The 26,943-nt window shown below is 44.2% G+C and overlaps 1 protein-coding gene and 1 long non-coding RNA gene across 2 annotated transcripts; one reads left to right on the top strand and one right to left on the bottom strand.

Annotated features, from left to right (window-relative positions):
• Positions 1–191: 191 nt before the first annotated feature.
• On the bottom strand, positions 192–6,323 carry mrps24 (mitochondrial ribosomal protein S24). Its single transcript, XM_072485821.1, has 4 exons — positions 6,218–6,323; positions 5,764–5,832; positions 1,881–1,992; positions 192–1,206 (listed from the first exon to the last, which is right to left on the bottom strand). The coding sequence occupies exons 1-4, from the start codon at positions 6,257–6,259 to the stop codon at positions 923–925; spliced, it is 507 nt and encodes a 168-aa protein (XP_072341922.1). The 5' UTR covers positions 6,260–6,323; the 3' UTR covers positions 192–922.
• On the top strand, positions 5,923–26,943 carry LOC140396912 (uncharacterized). Its single transcript, XR_011936648.1, has 4 exons — positions 5,923–6,474; positions 9,969–10,093; positions 26,163–26,265; positions 26,571–26,943. It is a non-coding gene; the product is annotated as an uncharacterized lncRNA (long non-coding RNA).

Below are 26,943 nucleotides of genomic sequence, written 5' to 3'. Positions count from 1 at the left end.
ACCATGTAAATGCAACACCCCTCACGGCGCCGAGGACCCGGGTTTGATCACGGCCCCGGGTCACTGTCCATGTGATTTGCACATTCTTCCAGTGTCTGCGTGGGTCTCACCCCCTCAACCCAAAGATGTGCAGGGTATGTGGATTGCCCCTTAATTGGGGAAAAAAGGTAAATACAGTGCACTATAATCAATATTTTAGAACAATTTCTTTATTAATGTGACTTCAGTTTATAGCACAATTACTATAGTAGATGTCTTGACAGTAAAATGGTCAGAGTAATTTAGAATTTTATACGAGTCTGGTACAATATTATTTTGCTGTGACAAAAGAGTAGGGTACACTTATGGACATATGGTGCTGCTAAATGTGAAATGATGCAGATTTCGGAGACTTCCCACCGAAGCCAATCCGAGTGAAAGAAACAATTTAGCTGTGGCTCCTTCAGTTTAGAATTTTGCAGGACTTGCACACTCATTTAAAGTTGATTTTCTGCACTCTCACGTCAATATTACCAATTGTCAATCACGAGTGGATTGAGGTGGTACTTCTGAGTAGTTTAACCAAATGTTCCTCTGATTTTGCTGACAGAGTACAACTGCAGCCTGAGATGTTAGGGCTTTCATTGAATTGTCCTGTAAATTCTTGACACCAGAGATGGCATGGAGTTCAAGTCGCAGGAGCTTGACTCCGACATCTGCAAAGCCCAGTTTTTAATGTGTACTTTGCCCAAAAACATAGTAGAAAGGCAGAAATTAGACAAGATAGCAAACAAAAAAATGCCGCGTAAACAAATGCAGCGTTTACCATCGGGTATCTAAAATATCCAGTAGAGCATTTTTTAAAAAATTAGAAAACAACCAGGCAACTGTACTTATTGAATAATGGGAGCAGATGTCAGCAAATCATGTTTGTTGTGCATTGTCATATGTATTTGTACACAATCTTCTTATCTACTGTCTGAACTTCCATCTTGACAGGACATTTATACAGGTACGAGAGGAGAGTCTCCGTGTAGCCTATTAAGAAATAGAATTTTTGAGGTGGCAGTTTCTGAATGAAGATGGCGCAGATGACAATGACGTTAGCTCTTCTCTTCAATACCACATCATTGGCCAGACATCCGTGGAATGTTCCATAAATAAACTTGCGGATGAAAACATCTTCAATTGTGCGGTCTGCAGCACCCTCTTCGCCATCCAGATTGCCTGAATCAAGTTGAAGATATTTAGTATCCTTTACTGTTGCTTGAGTGTTGCCAGCACAGTTAATTTAACAGCAAATCCCACGAGTATTATCAGATGGTCCTCAACAGCACCACCCTCAGGTAGGTCTGCTCAGAACCATTTGCCTGGAAAACTGTGATCCATATTTCTTCATGACCATAGATTGCTTAACATTTTGAAATCGTAAACCAGAAGCAGATTAAAATCACACAATTATCAACCTTGTCCAATTTAACTTTTTTTAAATTTAGAGTACCGAATGGTTTTTTTTCCAATTAAGGGGCAACTTAGTGTGGTCAATCCACCTATCCATCTTGGGTTGTGGGGGTGAAACCCACGCAGACACGGGGAGAATGTGCAAGCTCCACATGGACAGTGATCCGGTGCCGGGACCGAACCCGGGTCCTCAGCGCCGTGAGGCAGCAGTGCTAACCACTGCGACACCGTGCCGCCCGTCCAATTTAACATGAATCTGCATTAATTCTTTAATATGCTGTTCTGTTCATGTGGCTTACAAGGAAACTGTAAACAATCTTACCACCTCTCACACATTCAATGCATTTTTACGTGCTGTCCTACTTTTACAGAGTTCTTGGAGTGTTTTATACTTGGGCAATATTGTGTTCAAAGAAAAAGTAAAGTTGCAAGTTACTCACTGGTGTGTAGAGAGAGCCAACCTTTTCTGTGAGCAATGAAGTGAGGTGGATGCACCTCCTCGTAGGTAACTGGCTTATCACCCTTGCCAACACGGACACGAGCAGCCCGGTTCTGGAAAAAGGGAGTTTTTAGTGTCTGTTTCTTATAGAATTGTTAAATCTATAACATGTTAGAGTTGATCATTGAAGATGTTCTCACTGAGCAGTTCAAAAATCAGCAAGAGTTGGCATGGTTTTGTGAAAGGGAAATCATGTTGAACCAATTTATTACAGTTCTCTGAAGGAGTAACGTGGGCTGTGGATAAAGGGGAGCCTATACCTGGATTCCAGAAGACATTTGGTAATGTGCCACATCAAAGGTTATGAAATCCAAGGGGCAGCATACCAGTCTGGAGAAAAGATTGGCTGGCTGTCAGAAAACAGAGTAAGCGTAAATGTGTCTCTGTCGAATTGGCAGGATGTGACGAGTGGAGACTGGCTGGGGCCTGAATGTTTCACAATGTACATCAATGATTGAGATAAGGAGTGTGAAGGCATGGTCGCAAAATTTGTATATGACACTAAGATAGCTAAGTATGTTATTGAGGAAATGAACAGAAAGGCATGGCACTAGAGCTTGATGGGTAATTAGGCCAAGTCAGGAGTGGATCTTGCTATGGGGGAGGGAGGAGCTAGGTTGTCAGACCTTGCAAAGATCTCTGGCTTGTGCTTGCAAAGAGGTGCAGTTCTGCAGCTGTGGAATTCTGAGAATGTATGACGTGGGGTGGGTAGCCACTGAGTCGCTCTGTAAGGACAGATACTGGCAAAAGACCATTGGACAAAAGGAATGTAAGAAGAACCTATCGGAACCCTATAGTTGCCAAGTTACCTTATTTGGTCATGTTAAGAAGTTAAGAACAACCTATGGGAACCCGTAGTTGTCAAGTTACCTTATTTGGTCATGTATGAAGCCTCATTCAATTTACTGAGGAGATAACAATGTATATGTCGGAGCATGTTTGTTTTTTACTTACTCTGGTGGATTCGACAGACTCCGGTGGAGTCTGTCCGCCGGCAAGCCGCGCAAATAAAATAACTAATCTTACCTACAATTCCAACTCAGTATATTTACTGAACCAGACTGAGAACTCGAATTCTCATTATGATGAAGATGTAAGAAGGTATAGTACGTTTCGTGAGCAAACATTTGGCAAATGAAGTTGTAGCCGGTTAAAATGGCTAACTCCCGATTAGAATGGCCAAACCCCGATTTAAAATGGCGAACGGAAGAGGCTGATGGGAAAATCAGCCAACCGGACTCAAACAGGCAGCTGCAGGCAAAACTGTATATTCGCCTCTGGGGAGGCAAGACAGAATCGATACCTGCAGCTATCAACATAACAACACACCAGCCATCTGAATATAAATTAGCAATCCCCGGGAACAATGTGCAACAAATTAGAGACACAAAGCCAACCCAGACCTTTAGGCGCCAGCAGGAGCCTACAGGAAAGAGAGGTGAACGACCACCCCAAAACCGCCCATCGGTCAAGGAATCGCTCCAGCATTGGAGAATATCGAACCAAGTGATTCCGAAAGGCGGGAAGCCCCTGGGGACTATAAGAATAGAGTCCAAGTTCAAATCGACCCTTCTTCTCCTCTCTGCACCCTTCGAGATCCTTCTGCTGACCTTCCACAACAGCCGTTAGAATCGTAAGTCTTACTCCAACGCTCGCTACGAGATAGGCACTGCTGGCTATCGACCTGTATCAGCTTTGAATCCCGCAGGCTCAAAACCCATATGAAAGGCCATTTGTTTCCCTGACCTGGTGGGCCCTTGCCAAAGTTAAGTATTGGCCTGTTAGTTGTTGGAAGTAGCTTCGAAGTAGAATTAATGTATAAGTATTGATTACTGTATATCATAAATGTGCGTTGATTTAACTCTTACTAAGCGGTGTGTTGGATTATTGATCATTACTCGGACTTGAACCACGTGGCGGTATCAGAAAGATACCTGGCGACTCGAGAGCAAAGGTGATAGAACAAGAGCAACTAAACTAAGGCTAAAACGAGCAACAAAGTATAATGGGGGAGGAAAATGTGTCGTTGTTCACTTTTCAGGAAGAATAAAGGAGTATTACTTAAACAGAGAATGACTGCAGAATTCCAAGGTGCAGAGGGATCTGGGTGCATGAGTCACAAAAAATGTTACTGTGCAGGTGCAGCATTTAATCAAGAAGGCTAATGGAATGTTATCCTTTATTATGGGAACACACGTGAAGATGTGTTCGGTACATTTATACAGGGCATTCGTGAGACCACCGCTCGGATATTGAGTGCAGTTTTTGTCTCCTTATTTAAGGAGAATGTAAATACATTGGATGCGATTCAGAGGAGGTTTACTAGATTGATACCTAGAATAAACAGGTTGTTTTAGCTTAGCTTAGAAAGGCTGAGCTCGCTTCTCAATGGTTTTGACAAAGTGGATGTGAAAAGGATGTTTCCTCTTGTGGGTGAATCCAGAACTAGGGCACACTGTTGTAAAATTCAGGGTTTCCCTTTTAGGACAGAGGTGAGGAAATGTTTTTCTAAGGGCTATGTGACTTTGGAACTCTCTCTGCCTCCAAAGGCGGTGGAGCAAGATCACTGAATATTTTTAAGGCGGAGGCAGATAGATTCTCCTTACACAAGAGAACCAAATGTGACCGGAGTATATGGGAAAGCAGTACTGGAAACACAAACCAATCAGCAATTAGTTTATTGAATAGCAGAGCAAGCCTGAGGGACCAATTTCTATTTCATCGATTCAGAATCCAAATTTTCATCTCCATCACAAAATTAGATCCATAAAATTGTACAGCATGTCATGCCTATGCCAACTCTTTGAAAGTGAGGGGCTGGTTTAGCACACTGGGCTAAATCGCTTGCTTTTAAAGCAGACCAAGGCAGGCCAGCAGCACTGTTCGATTCCCGTACCAGCCTCCCCGAACAGGCGCCGGAATGTGGCGTCTAGGGGCTTTTCACAGTAACTTCATTTGAAGCCTACTTGTGCCAATAAGCAATTTTCATTTCATTTTCATTTCTAATTTGGTCACACACACACCATACTTTCATCCATAATCCTGCGAATTAGACCCATCAAGTGCATGTATATTTATTTTTTGAAAGATACTGTGCAATCTGCTTCCATCACTCTTTCAGTCAGTGAATTCAAATCTGAACAACCCTCTGTGAAGAATTTCCCCTGCAATTTCCCATTAGTTAACTACTTTAAATCTCCCCAGATCAATTTCCTCCCCCCACCTGCCCCTGGCTAAATCTTCTCATCTTTCACCAGTTAAGGGTTAATCAAGCTCGTCTCCGATCAACAGATACATTTTCTGAGGAAGGATGTTCTTGCTCTCGAGGGTGTGCAGTGACGGTTTACCAGGCTGATGCGGGGGATGGCGCATGAGGAGAAATTGACTGGGTCAGGATTGCTTTCGCTGGAGTTCAGATGAATGAAGGGGGGGGAGGATCTCCGAGATTTATAAAATTTGAACAGGACTAGATGGGGTGGATGTAGGGAGGATGTTCCCAATTGTGGGTGTCCAGAAACAGGGGTCACAGTCTGACGATTCGGGGTCGCCCGTTTAGGACAGAGATGAGGAGACATCACTAAAGAGTGGAATTCATTACCATGGGAAGTCATTGAGGCGAAGACATTGAATACATCCAAGAGGTGGCACGATATGGCACTCGAGGCGAATGGGATCCAGGGTTAGGGAGAGAAAACTATTGAGTTGCATGATCAGCCATGATCCTAATGGTGGAGCAGGCTCGAACGGCCTCCTCCTATCTTCTATGTATCAGTTTAATCCCTAATCTTTCACGTCCGATTCCGCTTACTTGTAATCCTGTTTACCTTAAAGCATGAAGCCGTTGTCTGTATACTTCTTCTCCAAAAAATCCCACGTTGCCAAGATAACAGAACCTGGAATTCAAGTTCAGTGTCAGTGTCTTCAAACTGGGTTATTGCTTTATTTTATTAAAGCTTGAATATGGAAGCTGATTTTCTTTCTCCCCCCCCCCCCCCCCCATTGATCGCCAGCTGGTGTTCTGGGGCGGAGTCGAAAACCTCTGAAAATTAGACTAGTACAGAGTGACACTGGGCACACTGAAGCAGTGGGGGCTCGGGCAAGGCGCTGGGTCATTGTAAGTTATTTTAGGAGCAAACCCCACATATAAGTATATTCCGGCCGTTTCATGTGTCTGCTTATGCATTTAACCGAACTAAACCCTCGCGATCACCATCAGCGTTGAAAGGGGAACATTAACAAAGACGCGAGAGAGCAGCGCACAAAAATCGTTTTCTTTACCGGAGGCCGACGACAACTGTGCACCAGGACGGGCGCCGCCATCTTGGGTGCGCACAGGCCGGTGGGAGTGCGAATGAAAAGCTCGCGCGCGCGGCGGGGTGACGTCACCAACGGTCCTCGCTCGCGCGCGGCCCTGGGGGTGGCGCTCGCGCAGGCGCGGCGCTTTGGCGGGCGGGAACAGCGAGCGCATGAGGGCGTCGAGGCAAGCGGCTGGCGGTTGAGGCGCGAAGGAAGAAGAGACGGGTTATTATCGACCGGTGAGTGTATTGCTCGTTTATCCTCTTGTAACGGTTTGTCGGCGGCGCTGAAGTTTGTCGACAAGAGCGGCGTTTGTGAATGATGAACGGACGGAGAGTGTGCGCGAATCGACAGGCCTCGAAGATGGCGGGGCCCGGTGAGGTGTCGCAGCTGCGGAATTTGGCGGCGGCTCCCCCCGGACGGCTCGGAGTCACCCAGCTGCATGGCGGAGGCTGAGCTGCCGACGTTGCGATGCGTGGGGGAGGGAGGTGGTGGTCAAGGTATCCGACACTTTGTACCAGCTGGGTGGGGGTCAAACTGGCCGTGGTACCGTGACACATGGTGGCTGGGGTTCGTGTAGCCCGAGGAAGAGTGGCCCAGAGCGGGAGTCCCAATTGGCGGTGCCGTCTGTCCGGTGCCAGGGTTGGAGAGGAACTTGCAGTGGGAGGGGCAGAATCCAGGAGCCACCGACAACGAAACTGGGGGAAAGAGGTTCTGTTGAGGGGGCATGGTATGCGAGGGACTAAACCTGAGGTAAATTAGAATAGAGGGTTAAATGCATGACTGGAAAATTGGCAAGGGAGCAATGGAGTTTTGATTCATGGGGGCGCTGGCACTAATATTGGGTTAAAGTCCAACAGGTTTGTTTCGATGTCACTAGCTTTCGGAGCGCTGCTCCTTCCTCAGGTGAATGAAGAGGTCTGTTCCAGAAACACATATATAGACAAATTCAAAGATGCCAAACAATGCTTGGAATGCGAGCATTAGCAGGTGATTAAATCTTTACAGATCCACAGACCCCAAGAGGCCAACAGCGAACCCAAGCAGACTACCAATGAACCGGAACAGCAGACCGAGAGATCTGCGGTGCGGCAACCGAAGAGGAAAGAGTCGAATTGGACCCCTCCGGAAGGCCGCTGCCTTAGACTCGACATGTATGCTCAAGCCGTCAGGAGTCGCGTCAATGCCAGATTCATCAGTCGCATTCACAAGACAGCCTCGAACGTCACCCAAGCACAACGCAATGCCATCCGCCCCATCAAGACCAACCACAGCATCGTCATCAAACCAGCAGACAAAGGGGGGGCCACTGTCGTATTGAACAGAACGGACTACTGCAAAGAAGTATACCGACAACTGAACAACCAAGAACATTACAGACAGTTACCCGCAGATCCGACCAAGGAACACATCCGCCAACTTAACAGACTGATCAAGACCTTGGATCCAGATCTTCAGAGTACCCTACGTGCTCTCATCCCACGTACTCCCCGCATTGGAGATCTCTACTGCCTCCTGAAACTACATAAGGCCAACACACCAGGCCGCCCTATCGTTTCAGGCAATGGGACCCTGCGTGAGAACCTCTCTGGCTACATTGAGGGCATCTTGAAACCCATCGTACAAGGTACACCCAGCTTCTGTCGCGACACGACGGACTTCCTACAGAAACTCAGCACCCATGGACCAGTTGAACCAGGAACATTCCTCATCACAATGGACGTCTCGGCACTCTACACCAGCATCCCCCATGACGACGGCATTGCTGCAACAGCCTCAGTACTCAACACCGACAACTGCCAATCTCCAGACGCAATTCTGCAACTCATCCGCTTCATTCTGGATCACAACGTCTTCACCTTCGACAACAAGTTCTTCATCCAGACGCACGGAACAGCCATGGGGACCAAATTCGTACCCCAATACGCCAACATCTTCATGCACAAGTTTGAACAGGACCTACTCACCACACAGGACCTTCAACCGATGTTATACACCAGATACATCGATGACATTTTTTTCCTTTGGACCCACGGCGAAGAATCACTGAAACGACTACACGATAACATTAATAAGTTCCATCCAACCATCAGACTCACCATGGACTACTCTCCAAAATCAGTTGCATTCTTGGACACACTCGTCTCCATCAAGGATGGTCACCTCAGCACTTAGCTTTACCGCAAACCTACGGATAACCTCATGATGCTCCACTTCTCCAGCTTCCACCCTAAACACATTAAAGAAGCCATCCCCTATGGACAAGCGCTCCGTATACACAGGATCTGCTCAGACGAGGAGGAGCGTAACAGACATCTACAGACGTTGAAAGATGCCCTTGTACGAACGGGATATGGCACTCGACTCATCGATCGACAGTTCCAACGCTCCACAGCGAAAAACCGGACCGACCTCCTCAGAAGACAAACATGGGACACAACCGACAGAATACCCTTCGTCATCCAGTACTTCCCCGGAGCGGAGAAACTACGTCATCTTCTTCACAGCCTTCAACACGTCATTGATGACGATGAACATCTTGCCAAGGTCATCCCCACACCCCCACTACTTGCCTTCAAACAACCGCGCAACCTCAAACGAACCATTGTTTGCAGCAAACTACCCAGTCTTCAGAACAGTGACCACGACACCACACAACCCTGTCATGGCAATCTCTGCAAGACGTGCCAGATCATCGACATGGATACCACTATTACACGTGAGAACACCACCCACCAGGTACGCGGTACATACTCGTGCGACTCGGCCAACGTTGTCTACCTCATACGCTGCAGGAAAGGATGTCCCGAAGCGTGGTACATTGGCGAGACCATGCAGACGCTGCGACAACGAATGAACGGACATCGCGCAACAATCACCAGGCAGGAATGTTCCCTTCCAGTCGGGGAACACTTCAGCAGTCAAGGGCATTCAGCCTCTGATCTCCGGGTAAGCGTTCTCCAAGGCGGCCTTCAGGACCCGCGACAACGCAGAATCGCCGAGCAGGGTCAAGTTCCGCACACATGAGTGCGGCCTCAACCGGGACCTGGGATTCATGTCGCATTACATTCATCCCCCACCATCTGGCCTGCGAAATCCTACCAACTGTCCTGGCTTGGTACAATTCACACCTCTTTAACCTGGGGTTACCCCATCTCTGGATCTGTGAAGATTTAATCACCCGCTAATGCTCGCATTCCAAGCATTGTTTGGCATCTTTGAATTTGTCTATATATGTGTTTCTGGAACAGACCTCTTCATTCACCTGAGGAAGGAGCAGCGCTCCGAAAGCTAGTGACATCGAAACAAACCTGTTGGACTTTAACCTGGTGTTGTAAGACTTCGTACTGTGCTCACCCCAGTCCAACGCCGGCATCTCCACATCATGACCAATATTGGGGAAAGTGGGAGAAAGACTGTTGGAACAGTCTTCATCCGAAGCGTGCTGCATGAAGCATTCAGGTGAGTGGTATAACTAGGGTGCTAGAGAGGGATTTAAACTAAGTAATGGGGCAAGGGATCAGGTTTCAAGAGATGAGAGAAATTAGAGTAGACAAGGCAAAAGAGCCAGGTAGGAATATGGAAAATGAGGATCAGAGTGTGGCGGGAAGGGACAGATTGCAAAATCTAAGAGCGCATTAGCAAATAAGGCAAGAGGTTACAGTAAAAGAACATTCTGTAGCTGAACGCATGAATTGACAGCACAGGTAGAAATAAAAATGTGATCTTACAGCCATTAAGAGATTTAAAAGCACGGGAGAGGAGCCGGAGATTTAAAAGCGCCAGAGAGGAGCCGGCGATTTAAAAGTGCGGGAGAGGAGCCACCTCCTCTAACCTAAAGGGTTGAGTGAATATCAGGTAAGCTCTTTCTTTTTCTTGTTTTATCTGCAAGTTATCTAGAGGGGATGGCGGGGAAGGCAGTGCAATGTTCCTCCTGCAGAATTGCAGAATGTTTGAGATGAGGGACACTTCAGTGTCCCATATGCTGATTTCACCTGTGGGAAGTGCATCCATCTCCAGCTTCTCAAAAACCATGTTAGGGAACTGGATGAACTTCGGATCATTCGGGAGGCAGAGGCGGTCATAGATAGAAGCTTCAGCGGTATAGTTACTCCGAAGAATGAAGATAGATGGGTGACGGTGAGAGGGGCTGGGAGGAAGCAGTCAGTACAGGGATCCCCTGTGGTCGTTCCCCTTATTAACAAGTATACCGCTTTGGATACTGGTGGGGGGGGGGGACTTACCATGGGTAAGCCATGGGGTACAGGTCTCTGGCACAGAGTCTGTCCCTGTTGCTCAGAAGGGAAGTGGGGAGAGGAGTAGAGCATTAGTCATTGGGGACTCCATAGTTAGGGGGACAGATAGGAGATTCTGTGGGAACGAGAGAGAGACTCGCGGTTGGTGTGTTGCCTCCCAGGTGCCAGGGTCCATGATGTCTCGGATCGTGTTTTCGGGAGCCTTAAGGGAGAGGGGGAGCAGCTCCAAGTCGTGGTCCACATAAGCACCAACGGCATAAGTAGGAAAAGGGATGGGGATGTAAAGCAGGTATTCAGGGAGCTAGGGTGGAATCTTAGAGCTAGAGCAAATAGAGTTATTATCTCTGCCACGTTACCCGTGCCACGTGCTAGTGAGACGAGGAATAGGGAGAGAGAACAGTTGAACACGTGGCTACAGGGATGGTACAGGAGGGAGGGATTCAGATACCTGGATAATTGGGGCTCATTCTGGGGTAGGTGTGACCTCTACAAATGGGATGGTCTACACCTGAACCAGAGGGGTACCAATATCCTGGGGGGGAAATTTGTTCATGCTCTTCGGGAGGGTTTAAACTAATTCAGCAGGGGGATGGGAACCTGAATTGTAGCTTCAGTGTACAGGAGGTTGAGAGTAGTGAGGTCGTGAGTAAGGTTTCAAGGTCGCAGGAGTGTACCGGCAGGCAGGAAGGTGGTTTGATGTGTGTCTACTTCAACGCCAGGATCATCCGGAATAAGGTGGGTGAACTTGCAGCATGGGTTGGTACCTGGGACTTCGATGTTGTGGCCATTTCGGGGACATGGATAGAGCAGGAACAGGAACGGTTGTTACAGGTTCCGGGGTTTAGATGTTTCCGTAAACTCAGGGAAGGTGGTAAAAGAGGGGGCGGTGTGGCATTGTTAGTCAAGGACAGTATTACGGTGGTAGAAAGGACGTTGGATGAGGACACGTCTACTGAGGTAGTATGGGCTGAGGTTAGAAACAGGAAAGGCGAGGTCACCCTGTTGGGAGTTTGCTATAGGCCTCCAAAAAGTTCCAGAGATGTAGAGGAAAGGATTGCAAAGATGATTCTGGATAGGAGCGAAAGTAACAGGGTAGTTGTTATGGGGGACTTTAACTTTCCAAATATTGACTGGAAATGCTATAGTTCGAGTACTTTAGATTGGTCAGTTTTTGTCCAATGTGTGCAGGGTTCCTGACACAGTATGTAGATAGGCCAACCAGAGGCAACGCCACATTAGATTTGGTACTGGGTAATGAACCAGGCCAGGTGTTAGGTATGTGAGCACCTTGGTGATAGTGACCACAATTCAGTTACGTTTATTTTAGCGATGGAAAGGGATATGTATATACCGCAGGGCAAGAGTTATAGCTGGGGGAAAGGCAATTATGATGCGATCAGGCAAGACTTAGGATGCATAGGATGGGAAGGAAACTGCAGGGGATGGGCATAATTGAAATGTGGAGCTTATTAGTATGTACCTGTCAGGCAGGGAGGAAGTGGTCGAGTGAGGGAACCATGGTTTACTAAAGTAGTTGAATCGCTTGTCAAGAGGAAGAAGGAGGCTGATGTAAAGATGAGACGTGAAGGTTCAGTTAGGGCGCTTGAGAGTTACAAGTTAGCCAGGAAGGACCTAAAGAGAGCGCTAAGAAGAGCCAGGAGGGGACATGAGAAGTCCTTGGCAGGTAGGATCAAGGAAAACCCTAAAGCTTTTTATAGGTCTCTCAGGAATAAATGAATGGCTAGGGTAAGAGGGGCCAGTTAAGGACAGTAGCGGGAAGTTGTGCGTGGAGTCCGAGGAGATAGGAGAGGCGCTAAATAAATATTTTTCATCAGGAAAAAGACAATGTTGTCGAGGAGAATACTGAGATACAGGCTACTAGACTAGACGGGATTGAGGTTAATAAGGAGGAGGTGTTAGCCATTCTGGAAAGTGTGAAAATAGGTAAGTCCCCTGAGCCGGATGGGATTTATCCTAGGATTCTCTGGGAAGCTTGTTGATTCCCAAATTTCTTTCTCTGTCAGTCTGGCCTCAATAAAAGTTGAGATGGATTCGCACGTAAAAAGAAGTTATTTATTTAGCTTGCAAGCTTGATTCATTTCATAGAAATATAAGAGACATCCAGTTTCCTATATCCCAGAAAGCGAATGAACAAAGAAACAAAGGGATCTCTGCAAATCAATTCAAATGGTATCAAGTTTCACATACTCGACGCCCATAGGTCAGCCTATATCCCTCCTGACCTGTTTGATCTATTCTGATTGGCTCACTTCCAATCCCTTTCTCTGGCCCCTATCAATGCAGCATCACTCTCATAGACACACCTCTTCCTGCTTTTTCCATGCGGTCTCAAATCCCTTTGTCCCTAACTGCCAGAATCAAAGTGGCTTATTTCTACATTACATTAACTAGTATCTCTAAAGTAACTATTTTATATCACATTCGTCAAGCTAGGGAGGAGATTGCTGAGCCTTTAGCTTTGATCTTTATGTCGTCATTGTCTCCAGGAATAGTGCCAGAAGACTGGAGGATAGCAAATGTCCCCTTGTTCAAGAAGGGGAGTAGAGACAACCCCGGGAACCATAGACCAATGAGCCTTACTTCTGTTGGGGCAAAGTCTCGGAAAGGATTATAAGAGATAGGATTCAAAAATCACCTAGAAAGGAATAATCTGATTAGGGATAGTCAACACGGTTTTGTGAAGGGTAGGTCGTGCCTCACAAACCATATTGAGTTCCTTAAGAAGGTGACCAAACAGGTGGACGAGGGTAAAGCAGTTGTCATGGCATATATGGATTTCAGTAAAGCGTTTGATAAGGTTCCCACGGTAGGCTATTGCAAAAAATACAGAGGCATGGGATTGAGGGTGATTTAGCGGTTTGGATCAGAAATTGGCTAGCTGTAAGAAGACAGGTGGTTGATAGGAAATGTTCAGCCTGGAGTTCATAAGAACATAAGAACTAGGAGCAGGAGTAGGCCATCTGGCCCCTCGAGCCTGCTCCGCCATTCAATGAGATCATGGCTGATCTTTTGTGGACTCAGCTCCACTTTCCGGCCCGAACACCATAACCCTTAATCCCTTTATTCTTCAAAAAACTATCTATCTTTATCTTAAAAACATTTAATGAAGGAGCCTCTACTGCTTCACTGGACAAGGAATGCCATAGATTCACAACCCTTTGGGTGAAGAAGTTCCTCCTAAACTCAGTCCTAAATCTACTTCCCCTTATTTTGAGGCTATGCCCCCTAGTTCTGCTTTCACCCGCCAGTGGAAACAACCTGCCCGCATCTATCCTATCTATTCCCTTCATAATCTTGTATGTTTCTATAAGATCCCCCCTCATCCTTCTAAATTCCAACGAGTACAGTCCCAGTCTACTCAACCTCTCCTCGTAATCCAACCCCTTCAGCTCTGGGATTAACCTAGTGAATCTCCTCTGCACACCCTCCAGTGCCAGTACGTCCTTTCTCAAGTAAGGAGACCAAAACTGAACACACTACTCCAGGTGTGGCCTCACTAACACCTTATACAATTGCAGCATAACCTCCCTAGTCTTAAACTCCATCCCTCTAGCAATGAAGGACAAAATTCCATTTGCCTTCTTAATCACCTGTTGCACCTGAAAACCAACTTTCTGCGACTCATGCACTAGCACACCCAGATCTCTCTGCACAGCAGCATGTTTTAATTTTTTATCATTTAAATAATAATCCCTTTTGCCGTTATTCTTACCAAAATGGATAACCTCACATTTGTCAACACTGTATTCCATCTGCCAGACCCTAGCCCATTCACTTAGCCTGTCCAAATCCCTCTGCAGACTTCCAGTATCCTCTGCACTTTTTGCTTTACCACTTATCTTAGTGTCGTCTGCAAACTTGGACACATTGCCCTTGGTCCCCAACTCCAAATCATCTATGTAAATTGTGAACAGTTGTGGGCCCACCACTGATCCCTGAGGGACACCACTAGCTACTGATTGCCAACCAGAGAAACACCCATTAATCCCCACTCTTTGCTTTCTATTAATTAACCAATCCTCTATCCATGCTCCTACTTTCCCCTTAATGCCATGCATCTTTATCTTAAAGGAACAACCTTTTGTGTGGCACCTTGTCAAAGGCTTTCTGGAAATCCAGATATACCACATCCATTGGCTCCCCGTTATCTACCGCACTGTTAATGTCCTCAAAAAATTCCACTAAATTAGTTAGGCACGACCTGCCCTTTATGAACCCATGCTGCGTCTGTCCAATGGGACAATTTCCATCCAGATGCCTCGCTATTTCTTCCTTGATGATAGATTCCAGCATCTTCCCTACTACCGAAGTTAAGCTCACTGGCCTGTAATTACCCACTTTCTGCCTACCTCCTTTTTTAAACAGTGGTGTCATGTTTGCTCATTTCCAATCCGCCGGGACCACCCCAGAGTCTAGTGAATTTTGGTAAATTATCACTAGTGCATTTGCAATTTCCCTAGCCATCTCTTTTAGCACTCTGGGATGCATTCCATCAGGGCCAGGAGACTTGTCTACCTTTAGCCCCATTAGCTTGCCCATCACTACCTCCTTGGTGATATCAATCCTCTCAGGGTCCTCACCTGTCATAGCCTCATTTCCATCAGTCACTGGCATGTTATTTGTGTCTTCCACTGTGAAGACCGACCCAAAAAACCTGTTCAGTTCCTCAGCCATTTCCTCATCTCCCATTATTAAATCTCCCTTCTCATCCTGTAAAGGACCAATATTTACCTTAGCCACTCTTTTTTGTTTTATGTATTTGTAGAAACTTTTACTATCTGTACTGTGGTTACTAGTGGTTTACTATCAGTTACTAGTGGTGTACCACAAGGATCTGTTTTGGGGTCACTGCTCTTTGTTATTTTTATAAATGACCTGGAGGAGGGCGTAGAAGGATGGGTGAGTAAATTTGCGGATGACACTGAAGTCGGTGTAGTTGTGGACAGTGCAGAAGGATGTTGCAGGTTACAGAGGGACATAGATAAGCTGCAGAGCTGGGCTGAGAAGTGGCAAATGGAGTTCAATGCAGAAAAGTGTGAGGTGATTCATTTTGGAAGGAGTACTGGGCGAATGGTAAGATTCTTTGTAGTGTGGATGAGCAGAGAGATCCCAGTGTCCATGTGCATAGATCTGTGAAAGTTGCCACCCAGGTTGATAGGGTTGTTAAGAAGGCGTACGGTGTGTTAGCTTTTATTGGTAGAGGGATTGAGTTTCGGAGCCATGAGGTCATGTTGCAGCTGTACAAAACTGGTGCAGCCGCATTTGGAGTATTGCGTGCAGTTCTGGTCGCCGCATTATAGGAAGGATGTGGAAGCATTGGAAAGGGTGCAGAGGAGATTTACCAGAATGTTGCCTGGTATGGAGGGAAGATGTTATGGCTGAGGGACTTGAGGCTGTTTTCGTTAGAGAGAAGAAGGTTAAGAGGTGACTTAATAGAGGCACACAAGATGATCAGAGGATTAGATTGGGTGGACAGTGAGATCCTTTTTCCTCAGATGGTGATGGCTAGCACGAAGGGACATAGCTTTAAATTGAGGGGAGATAGATATAGGACAGATGTCAGAGGTAGGTTCTTTACTCAGAGAGTAGTAAGGGCGTGGAATGCCCTGCCTGCAACAGTAGTGGACTCGCCAACATTAAGGGAATTTAAATGGTCATTGGATAAACATGGATGATAATGGAATAGTGTAGATGGGCTTTAGATTGGTTTCACAGGTCGGCGCAACATCGAGGGCCGAAGGGCCTGTACTACGCTGTAATGTTCTATTCTATTACATAAGAACCAGGAGTCAGCCATTTGCGTACTCAAGCCTGCTCCCCAGTCAATAAGAACATAACTGATGTTTTTGTGTACTCGGCTCCACTTACCTGCCTGCTCACAATAACCCTTAATTCTTTTACTGATCAAAAATCTATTTGCCTTGAAAACATTCGACGAGGTAGCTTCAACTGCTTCACTGGGCAGGAAATTCCACAGATTCACAACCCTTTGGGTGAAGAATCAGTACTAAATCTGCTCCTCCTTATTTTTAGACTATGCCCCCGAGTTTTTGAGTTTCACCTGCCAAAGGAAACCACTTCCCTGCTTCTAGCTTATCTATTCTGCTGTGTATGTGGCGAGTATTTTGGAGAAGGTGATGGAGGTGGGGGGACTTGGACCGGCCCCTGGAGGTGGATCGGGCCCACAGCACTGAGGACGAGGCTGCAGGTGGGAGAGCCGCCGAGGGCGATGATGGTGGAGCTCCTGGATAAAGATAAGATCTTGAGGTGGCGAGACAGACCAAGAAGTAGGAGGGGAGTGAGCTGTGGATTTACCAGAGCTGTCAAGTGGAGAGCTGGGTATAATCGGATAACGGTTGCCTTCCCCAGGAATGGGGTGAATGGGTGTTGTACCTTGCCCTCTTAGAACATAAAAACATAAGAACTAGGAGCAGGAGTAGGCCATCTGGCCCCTCGAGCCTGCTCCACCATTCAATGAGATCATGGTTGATCTTTTGTGGACTCAGCTCCAGTTTCCGGCCCGAACACCATAACCCTTAATCCCTTCATTCTTCAAAAAACGATCTATCTTTATCTTAAAAACACTCTTGTGGGTGTCGCATCAAAAGCAGGAATTTTATTTTGACTCGCCAGAGGAGGTGGTGGTCTATGAGAGTCACTATATTGGGTGTTTTAAAATACATTAAGGTAATAAGTCTCCTGGGCCGGATGGGATTGATCACTGATAGAAATTGGCTTTTTTAGTTAGCTATAGATGATATACGTAAAAGGATAATTGAGAACTCATTAAGAATAATTAATTGAAATTTTAAGCATTAATACAGTGCAACTCTCGCTGGGAATTAATCGGAGGAGACTCTGTATTTTCACATTCCACAAGTTGCTTGAGGCCTGCAAGGCCAGTGACTCAACTAGCTAAAGGAGCCTATTGTTTGGTAAAAACTGGGTGACTGGCCAGTACGGGCAGTTCTGTTTCTATAGTAACAGCCAGTCTATGTTGAGGTGCAGGTGTCGATAATTTGGGAACTTGGCAAGCGATGGTATGGGAAATTCACACCGATACATTTAAATACATATCTCTCTTAAATTGATGGACAGACACTTCGGCCAAATTGAGTGAATTATTAGTTAGTTAAAGCCAATCACAGAAGTAAAGAAGGAAAAACCTGAAGATAATAATCTTCTTAAGAATCACTTGTCGGGATGGAAAAATCCATTCCGGAATCAATCTATCTCTTTCTGAAACCTATTATCTTGGCTTGCTTTTGCTAAATTGCCATCTTTCTTTTGTTTAAATCACTTGGTCTTTTTATACTGTGTATTATGATTTGAAGAATTACCACGATTTGTATTTTAAACTCAACCACTGTATTCGCTAAAGACAATCAATCTGACTAGCTTGCTGAAGGACTAGTCGGAATTCTCTTAATATTGTATTGAAAATAAAGTTACCAGTGGGCACCACAAGCTGGCAAATAACGTTCAACTGGACTTTGCTAAAAAGCACAGACTTGATCTCTGTTATTTGGGAACTAAGAAGGGATAATGGATATCCAGGGTTCCGAATAGACACCGAGATCCATCAATCCCAGAATACTGAGGAAAGCAAGGGAGGAAATTGCCTGGGGTTTAACTAACATCTTTATATCCTCATTGGCTACAGGTGAGATCCCAGAGGACTGGAGAATAGCTAATCTGGTCCGCTGTTTAAGGAAGGTAGCAGGGATAATCCAGGAAACTATAGGCGGTAACTGGAGCCTGACGTCGGTAGTTGGTAAATTATTGGAGAGAATTCTCAGGGACAGGATTTATGCCCATTTGGAAACAAATGGACTCGCTAGCGATAGACAGCATGGTTTTGTGAAGGGGAGGTCGTGCCTCACTAACTTGATCGAGTTTTTTGAGGAAGTGACAAAGGTGATTGATATGGGGAGGGCGGGGGATGTTGTTTACATGGACTTCAGTAAACCTTTGACATTTTGGTAGATCAAAGCAGAACCTATTCAGTTAATGGTAGGGAGTTGGGGACAGTTACAGAATAGTCATGTGAGGGTCCCTTTAAGAAAAGTATGCTTTATCAAATGGCTGCAGTGATGTTACTGTGTAGGTGTAGCTGGGCTGTGATTCTGTCTTTTACTTTCGTTTTGAGCTGGAAGCTGCTTTGAGGCTGAGTTTTTTGGTTTTGTTTTCAGTTGGGAGCTGTATTCAAACAAAGAAGGTGTATTTTTGGTCTCTCTGCATGCTAAAGAATGTCTCCAGACCACTTGATAACTTCAAAGTGATAGTTGTTTTCTGTAAGGAATTCAAACCTACTGTTTTGTAGTAAAAAAAGGGTGTTTGGCTTATGGATGTTTGGAAAGTTATTAAGGATTACCTATAGAGTACTGTATCTTTGGGGGTATTTGTGTTGGTAGTTGATGAGATGTTAACTGGGTGTTTATAAAATGTTAACTGGATTCATAGAATAAACATTGTTTTGTTTGCAGGAAACATTGTTGCCGGAAAGTGGAGCTGAGTCCACAAAAGATCAGCCATGATCTCATTGAATGGCGGAGAAGGCTCGAGGGGCCAGATGGCCTACTACTGCTCCTAGTTCTTATGTTTAAAAATACTTAAGATCTCTGTTACATAACACCTGTAAAGTGGGCCCATGTGCTCCTCGTAACCAAAATCTATTAAACGTTGTGGGTCAGGTGAACTCCATGATATACTTTGGTGTTCTCTAACCCCTGGCCCATAACACATTGGGGGCTCGTGGGGTAAAAGTATCTTTTGTGATTCAGGTGGCTCAGTGAACTTAAAGACGGTGAGGGTTGAGCATATTTGTGTTTGCTTTTCAGGTGTGGTATTCAAGTTTAAGTAGGGAGTGTGTTGTGGACAATGGCTCTTTCAGAGGGTGTGGAGAAGGTCACACGCAGTACCTTACGAACAGAGACTGAAAAAAAGTTTTTAGATTTGGGGAAAAACATTGCAGTTAACGTTACCTGACAGCATACGAAAATAAGAGGTACTTACGGCGGTAGCTGAGCATTTAAAATTGCCTGAGATACTGTCAGACTCATTGGAAATATTTGGCCTTAGAATAAAAGGGAGTCACTTTAGAACAGAGATGAGGAGAAATTTCTTCAGCCAGAGAGTGGTGAGTCTGTGGAATTCATTGCCACAGAGGGTGGTGGAGGCCGGGACGTTGAGTGTCTTTAAGACAGAAGTTGATAAATTCTTGATTTCTCGAGAAATTAAGGGCTATGGAGAGAGAGAGCGGGTAAATGGAGTTGAAATCAGCCATGATTGAATGGTGGAGTGGACCGAATGGCCTTACTTCCGCTCCTATGTCTTATGGTCTAAATGGCGAAAATTCAGTTACAGATCAAGCAACTTGAACATGAAAAAGAATTAAAGCAGCTTGAATACGAAATGAGAGTAAATAGAGAGAGAAAGGGAGCTACAGATCAGGGAAAAAGAGAAGAAAGAAAGAATAGTCCTTGCAGAACAAAAAGAAAAAGAAAGGGAGGTACAGATCAGGGAAAAAGAAAAAGACATAGCGAGAGATAGGAAAAAGAGAGAGAAAAGGGAAAAAGAAAAGAGTTTGAACTTCAGAAAATGGCCATGAAACATGACAGTTAAAATTTGCAGATGTAACGAGAAATGTACAGTTAGAGGATAGTGATGAGGATAAAGAGAAAGAGCGTCAAAGTCGAAGGCTTGGTGGGGATTTATTTAAATATGTCCAAGCATTGCCAAAGTTTGATGAGAAGGAGGCAGAAGCCTTTTTCATTTCATTTGAGAAGGTAGCTAAACAAATGAAATGGGCACAGGACATGTGGGTATTAGTGATTCAATCAACGTTGGTAAAGTGTTTGCATCTCTATCAGAGAAAGTATCTGGGACGTATGAGGAGGTGAAAAAATGCACCTTAGGTGCATATGAACTAGTGCCTGAAGCCTACAGAGAAAGGTGTAGAAATTTAAGGAAAGAACCTGCTCAAACATACATGGAGTTAAAGGATCAAACAGAGTAATTTTGATAGGTGGATAAGGATTTTGAAAATAGACCAAACGTATGAAGCTCTCAGAAAAATTATACTTTTGGAGGAGTTTAAAAATTCAATTCCTGATGTAGTGAGAACTCACATGGAAGAGCAGAGGGTTAAAACTGCAAGGTTAGCAGCAGAAATGGCAGATGATTAAGAATTAGTTCATAAATGAAAGCTTGGTTTCTGACATCAGTTTCAGCCTGTGAGGAATAGAAACTGGGGAAAAGAGAAATACTCAGGAGGTAAAGGGGATCTGAAGGGAGGTAATAAGGAAAGTGTACCTCAGATTTTTAAAAAATCCAGGAGGGTAGAAGAGAAATGAAAAGTTTCAAATGTTTTCACTGTTAATAAACTAGGCCATGTAAAGTCACAGTGTTGGTGGTTTAAGAAAAGCACTGGGAAGGCTGATGTGGAAAAACAGAATAAGCCAGTGGGATTTGTTAAAGTGGTAAAGGAAAGCCCAAGTGAAGCGAAGGAGGTGCAAAAGATTGTACAGCCTGATCAAGAGGTGATTGATAAGAACGTGTCAGATCTCTTGGAAAGAATTTACTTGTGTGGATAAAGTTTACTCATGTGCCAGGAGGAGTAGGTAAAGAAGTCACAATTTTAAGAGATATGGGAGCTAGTCAATCTTTTATGGTAAGAGATGAGGAGTTATGTAGTTTGGGAGGAATATTGCCAGAAAAGGTGGTCATATGTGGAATTCAGTGTGAGATGAGTAGTGTTCCATTATGTAAGGCAAGGTTGGAAAGTCTGGTGAAGTGACAGTAGGAGTAATGGAGAAACTATCTTGTCCAGGAATACAGTTTATCTTGGGTAATGGTATAGCTGGATCACAGCTATACCATCGCAGTGGGAGTGATGCCTACCGTGGTTGATAAGCCAGTGGAAAATTAGACAACTGAAGTGTTGAAGGACGAATATCCTGGGATTTTTCCGGATTGTGTAGTAACAATGTCACGTAAAACGAGGAGAAATCAAAGAGTGAAAATAAAGTTGAAGTTCGATTATCAGAAACCAATTTTGATCAGATGGTTGAAAAGAACAGTAACAGGTGGATGATGAGGAGGATATTTTTAGTTCGGGAAAATTGGCAGAGTTGCAACAGAAAGATATAGAAATAAAACTGATGTATCAGAAAGCATACACGGAAGAGGAATCTGAGTGTATACCAGAATCTCATTACTGTAAAAGTGATGTCTTGATGAGAAAATGGAGACCTTTACATATGCAGGCGGAAGAAAAGTGGGCAGAAGTTCATCAAGTGATATTGACGGTAGGGTATAGAAAGAAGGTGTTGCGAGTACCAGTGGGCGGTTATTTGGGAGTAAGGAAAACTCAAGCTAAAATACAAAAACATTTTTATTGGCCTGGACTACATAAAGATATAGTTAAATTTTGTCAATCATGTCACACATGTCAAATGATAGGGAAATCTCAAGCAGTGATAAAACCAGCGCCCTTAATACCCATTCCAGCATTTGAGCAACCTTTTACAAGGGTCTTAATTGATTGCGTAGGATTGCTTCCTAAAACGAAAAGTGGCAATCAATATCTTTTGACTATAATGGATGTGTCTACTAGGTTTCCAGAGGCCATTCCAGTACGCAATATTACAGCTAAAAAGATTGTGGAGGAGTTACTTAAATTCTTTACTAGATATGGACTACCTACAGAAATACAATTGGATCAAGGATCACATTTTAGCTCAAGGCTATTCAAAGAAGTTAATGGATAGCTTAGGAATAAAACAATTTAAATCACTGCTCACCATCCAGAAACGCAGAGAGCGTTAGAAAGCTGGCACCAGACATTAAAGACAATGTTCAGGGCTTATTGTCAAGATTATCCAGAGGATTGGGACAAAGGACAAATTTCGTACTGTTTGCATTTAGGGATGCAACTAATGAGTCAACCAAATTCAGTCCTTTTGAACTAATTTTTGGTCATGAGGAAAGAGGACCACTTAAATTGATTAAGGAAAAATTGGTGAGTGAGCAGTCGGAACTTACATTATTGGATTAATGCCAAATTTTAAGGAACGATCAAATAGAGCAGCGGAATTGGCGAGACAACATTTAAAGGCTGCACAACATGTGATGAAACGGGTAATGGACAAGAAAGCAAAAGTTCGTAGTTTTGCCAGTGGAGATAAAGTTTTAGTATTGTTAGCAGTGGTAGGTGAACCATTAAAAGCAAGGTTTTGTGGATCTTATCAGATTGAAAGGAAATTAAGTGAGATGAATTATGTGGTAAGAACGCCGGATAGAAGGAAAACTCACCGAGTGTGTCACGTGAATATGCTTAAAAGGTACTTTGAAAGGGAAGGAGAGCAAAAGGAGGAGGTTTTAATGATTGTAACTCAAAGTGAAGAACCAAATCCAGATGACTTTGAATTTAACAGCCCTCAAATTAAATTGGAAAATGAGGATGTTCTTAAAAATAGGGATACATTGATGAGTTACCGTCCAGAGGAAAAATAAACTGACCTGAAAGAGTTATTGATATCACATGGGTTAGTTTGGGAAGATAAGTTGGGAAGTACTAAAATGGCTATGCATGTTAGGACTGAGTTTAGGAGGAACTTCTTCACCCAAAGGGTTGTGAATCTATGGAATTCCTTGCCCAATGAAGCAGTAGAGGCTCCTTCATTAAATGTTTTTAAGATAAAGATAGATAGTTTTTTGAAGAATAAAAGGATTAAAGGTTATGGTGTTCGGGCCGGAAAGTGGAGCTGAGTCCACAAAAGATCAGCCATGACCTCATTGAATGGTGGGGCAGGCATGAGGGGCCAGATGGCCTACTCCTGCTTCTAGTTCTTATGTTCTTATGGTGTAGATGTGGGAAATGCTGTTCCAATTAAACAACATCCATAGAGATTTAACCCTTTAAAATTGGCACAGGATACAAAGAAATTGAGAGTATGCTTAAAAATGGCATAATTGAAGTGGGTTGCAGCCAATGGAGCTCACCCATAGTGATGGTACCGAAACTGGACGGTACCCAATGGTTATAGAAAGGTTAATGCAGTTACAGAATGGACTCTTATCCTATCCCATGCTTGGAGGATTGCATTGAGAAGGTGGGACAATCGGCTTTTATTTCCAAACTGTATTTACTTAAAGTTACTGGCAGGTACCTTTATCCGAAAGGGCGAAGAAGATTTCAGCTTTTGTGACTCCAGATGGTTTATACCAATTCAAAGTTATGCCACTTGGCATGAGAAACGCCCCAGCTTCATTTCAACGGTTAATTAACAAAGTTGTTTCAGGATTACCCAATTGTGCAGTATACATCGATGATCTGGTAATTTATAGTCAGACATGGAAAGAACATTTGAAGCATCTGATGGAGTTATTCGATCAACTTCAGGAGGCTGGTTTGGTGATAAACCTAGGCAAAAGTGGATTTGGAAAAGCCCAAGTCACTTTCCTTGGCCATACAATTGGACAGGGTCGAATGGTCCCATGGGATGTGAAAACAAAGGTTATTGGGGAGTTTCCAATACCCTCGACATGAAGGGAACTAATGCGATTTGGCATGAGTGGAGTTTAGCGGAAATTTGTGCCGAATTTTAACAGTGTGGTCGCTCCACTGACGGACTTGCTAAATAAGCGTAGCAAATTTCAGTGGACAGCGGAGTGTCAACAGGCATTTGGCAGCCTGAAGGCTGTGTTAACCACTGCTCCTGTGTTGGCCATCCCAAATTACACAAAACTATTCAAAGCGGCTGTTGATGCGAATGATGTTGGCGTAGTTGCGGTGCTCTTACAATAAGATGACGAAGGACTAGAGCGGTCCATTGGTTATTTTTCAAAGAAATTGAATAAGTACCAGAAGAAGTATTCAATAATTGAGAAGGAGACTTTGAGTATCGTGCTGGCTTTGCAACATTTTCAAATTTATATTACCAGTAATTCATCAGAAATAATTATATATGCTGATCATAATCCATTGACGTTTTGGAGGGATTCCGGAATAACAATGCCAGACTTTTTCAATGGAGTTTATTGTTACAGCCATTTAATTTAAAAATAATACATGTGGCAGGACGAGAAAACGCGAAGGCCGATGCTTTGTCACGAATGCGATGAAGAGAAGCAGGTTCGGTGGAGGAAGAAGAACTAAAATGGACTATGTTATTATAAATGTTTACGTATTTTGTTTTGCTGAACAAAAAGGTATTTTTACTGTCGATATTACTTGAAGGAAAGTGGAAAGGTGAAAAATGAAACCATCTTGAAGTTGATGGTTTATTGTTTTTTTTTTGGGGGGGGGGGGGGGCGCGGGGGGGTTTCATGTGAGGGTCCCTTTAAGAAAAGTGTGCTTTATCAAATGGCTGCAGTGGTGTCACTGTGTCGGTGGAGCTAGGCTGTGATTGTGTCTTATACTTTCCTTTTGAACTGGAAGCTGCTTTGTGGCTCTGAGTTTTTTGGTTTTGTTTTCAGTTGGGAGCTGCATTCAAACAAAGAGGGTGTATTTTTGGTCTCTCTCTGTATGCTAAAGAATGTCTCCAGACCACGATATCTTCAAAGTGATACTTGTTTTCTGTAAGGAATTCAAATCTACTGTTTTGTAGGAAAAAAGGGTGTTTGGCTTATGGATATTGTTAGGAAAGTTATTAAGGGTTACCTTTGGAGTATATCTTTAGGGGGGGGGGGGGATTTGTGTTGGTAGTTGATAAGATGTTAACTGGGTGTTTATAAAATGTTAACTGGATTCACAGAATAAACATTGTTTTGTTTAAAAATACTTAAGATTTCTGTTGCATAACACCTGTAAAGTGGGCCCTTGAGCTCATAACCAAAATCTATTAAAAGTTGTAGGTCAGGCGAACGTCATGATACACTTTTGGTGTTCTCTAAACACTGGCCAAAACAACAACGATCTAGGAATACAGGTTCTTGGCTCCTTGAAGGCGTCATCGTAGGTGGACAGGTTGGTGAAGAAGGCATTCAGCATGCTAGGTTTTATTGGTCAGAATATTGAATTCAGGAGTTGGGATGTCTTGTTGAAGTTGCATAAGACATTGGTAAGACCACACATGGAATACTGTGTTCAGATATGGTCATCCTTTTATCGTTAAACTAGAAAGAGTGCAGAAGAGATTTACGAGGATGCTACCAGGACTTGATGGTCTGAGTTATAAGGAGAGGCTGGAACATTTTTGCCTGGTGAGTAGGAGGCTTTTGGGTGATCAGAGGTCTACAAAAATATTGAGGAACATAGATAAGGTAGATGGTCAGCATCTTTTCCCAAAGGTAGAGGATTTTAGAACTAGAGGGCATAGATTTAAGGTGAGAGGAGAGAGATTCAAAAAGAGACCAGAGTGGAAATTTTCTTCACACAGGGTTGTGAGCATCTGGCATAGGCTGCCAGAGGCAGTGGTAGAGGCGAGTACAATTTTATCCTTTAAAAAGCAGTTAGTTACATGGGCATGGTGGGTAGAGAGGAATATGGGCTAAATGCAGGCTCAGTGACAGAAACTGGGTGGCATGGACCAGCTTGACTGATAGGCCTATTTCCATGCTGTAAATATCTATGACTATTTATGCTCTATGTCAGTGTTTTTCAAACTTTTTTCCCTGGGACCCACTTTTACCCGGCGGAACTTCAGGACCCATGCTGGTCGACGTTTGCGAGACATGCCGGCTGACGTCAGCAATCCACGCCGGCCGACCTTCGCGACACACCATTACTGCTTACTTTTAATGCGGCAGGTGGGTCTGCTTGGTCCACGCGATCTCTCTTGCTTTGTTGTTAATGTTACATTTCTGCTAAGCACTTCAGCTGACGATTTAAGTTTTTGCTGCATGCTTTGAAAAGAATCAAACTCTCCATGCTGAATCTTCAAATGCCTTTGAAGGTTTGAGGGTTTTAAACTGCATGTGTCAGTACTTTACTGCGTATAACACACATGAGCTTTACAACTGATTTGCACTGGCACAATTAAAGCCATGCCTCAAGAAATCATTATACTGCCTTGTTCCTGATTTCAGTTTCTTCTTAATTGTTTGTTCACCAGAGGCCATGGAGCTCGGGATGCAGCTCACACCAAAACACCATAAGACCAGCACTGCTTTGTCCTGCCGTGGACTCTCCTGAGAAGCTCTTTCCAGCAGATTTAGTTGTGAGATCCTGGTCTGTTTGTTACTTTCTTGCCGTCAGCTACACAGTGGGGGAATCTCACCTCTATGGTTTTGCTCCCAAAGCATTGACGTTCCGGGCGCGTGACCTTCCCTATGCCGCTGCCTCTTGCAGAAAGACTCATCATTCATATTTAAAGGCCTGATGCGGCCGACATTCTTTTTTTTTACTTTGTAACTTTTTTTCTAAGACGTAATATTTCCAAATTTATGACTTTTTAATGCGGAAAAATTAAAATAACTTCAGTTGAA

This window comes from Scyliorhinus torazame, chromosome 20 (genome assembly GCF_047496885.1).
Source record: "Scyliorhinus torazame isolate Kashiwa2021f chromosome 20, sScyTor2.1, whole genome shotgun sequence".
Taxonomy (NCBI): domain Eukaryota; kingdom Metazoa; phylum Chordata; class Chondrichthyes; order Carcharhiniformes; family Scyliorhinidae; genus Scyliorhinus; species Scyliorhinus torazame.
This window is presented reverse-complemented; position numbering and strand designations above follow the sequence as displayed.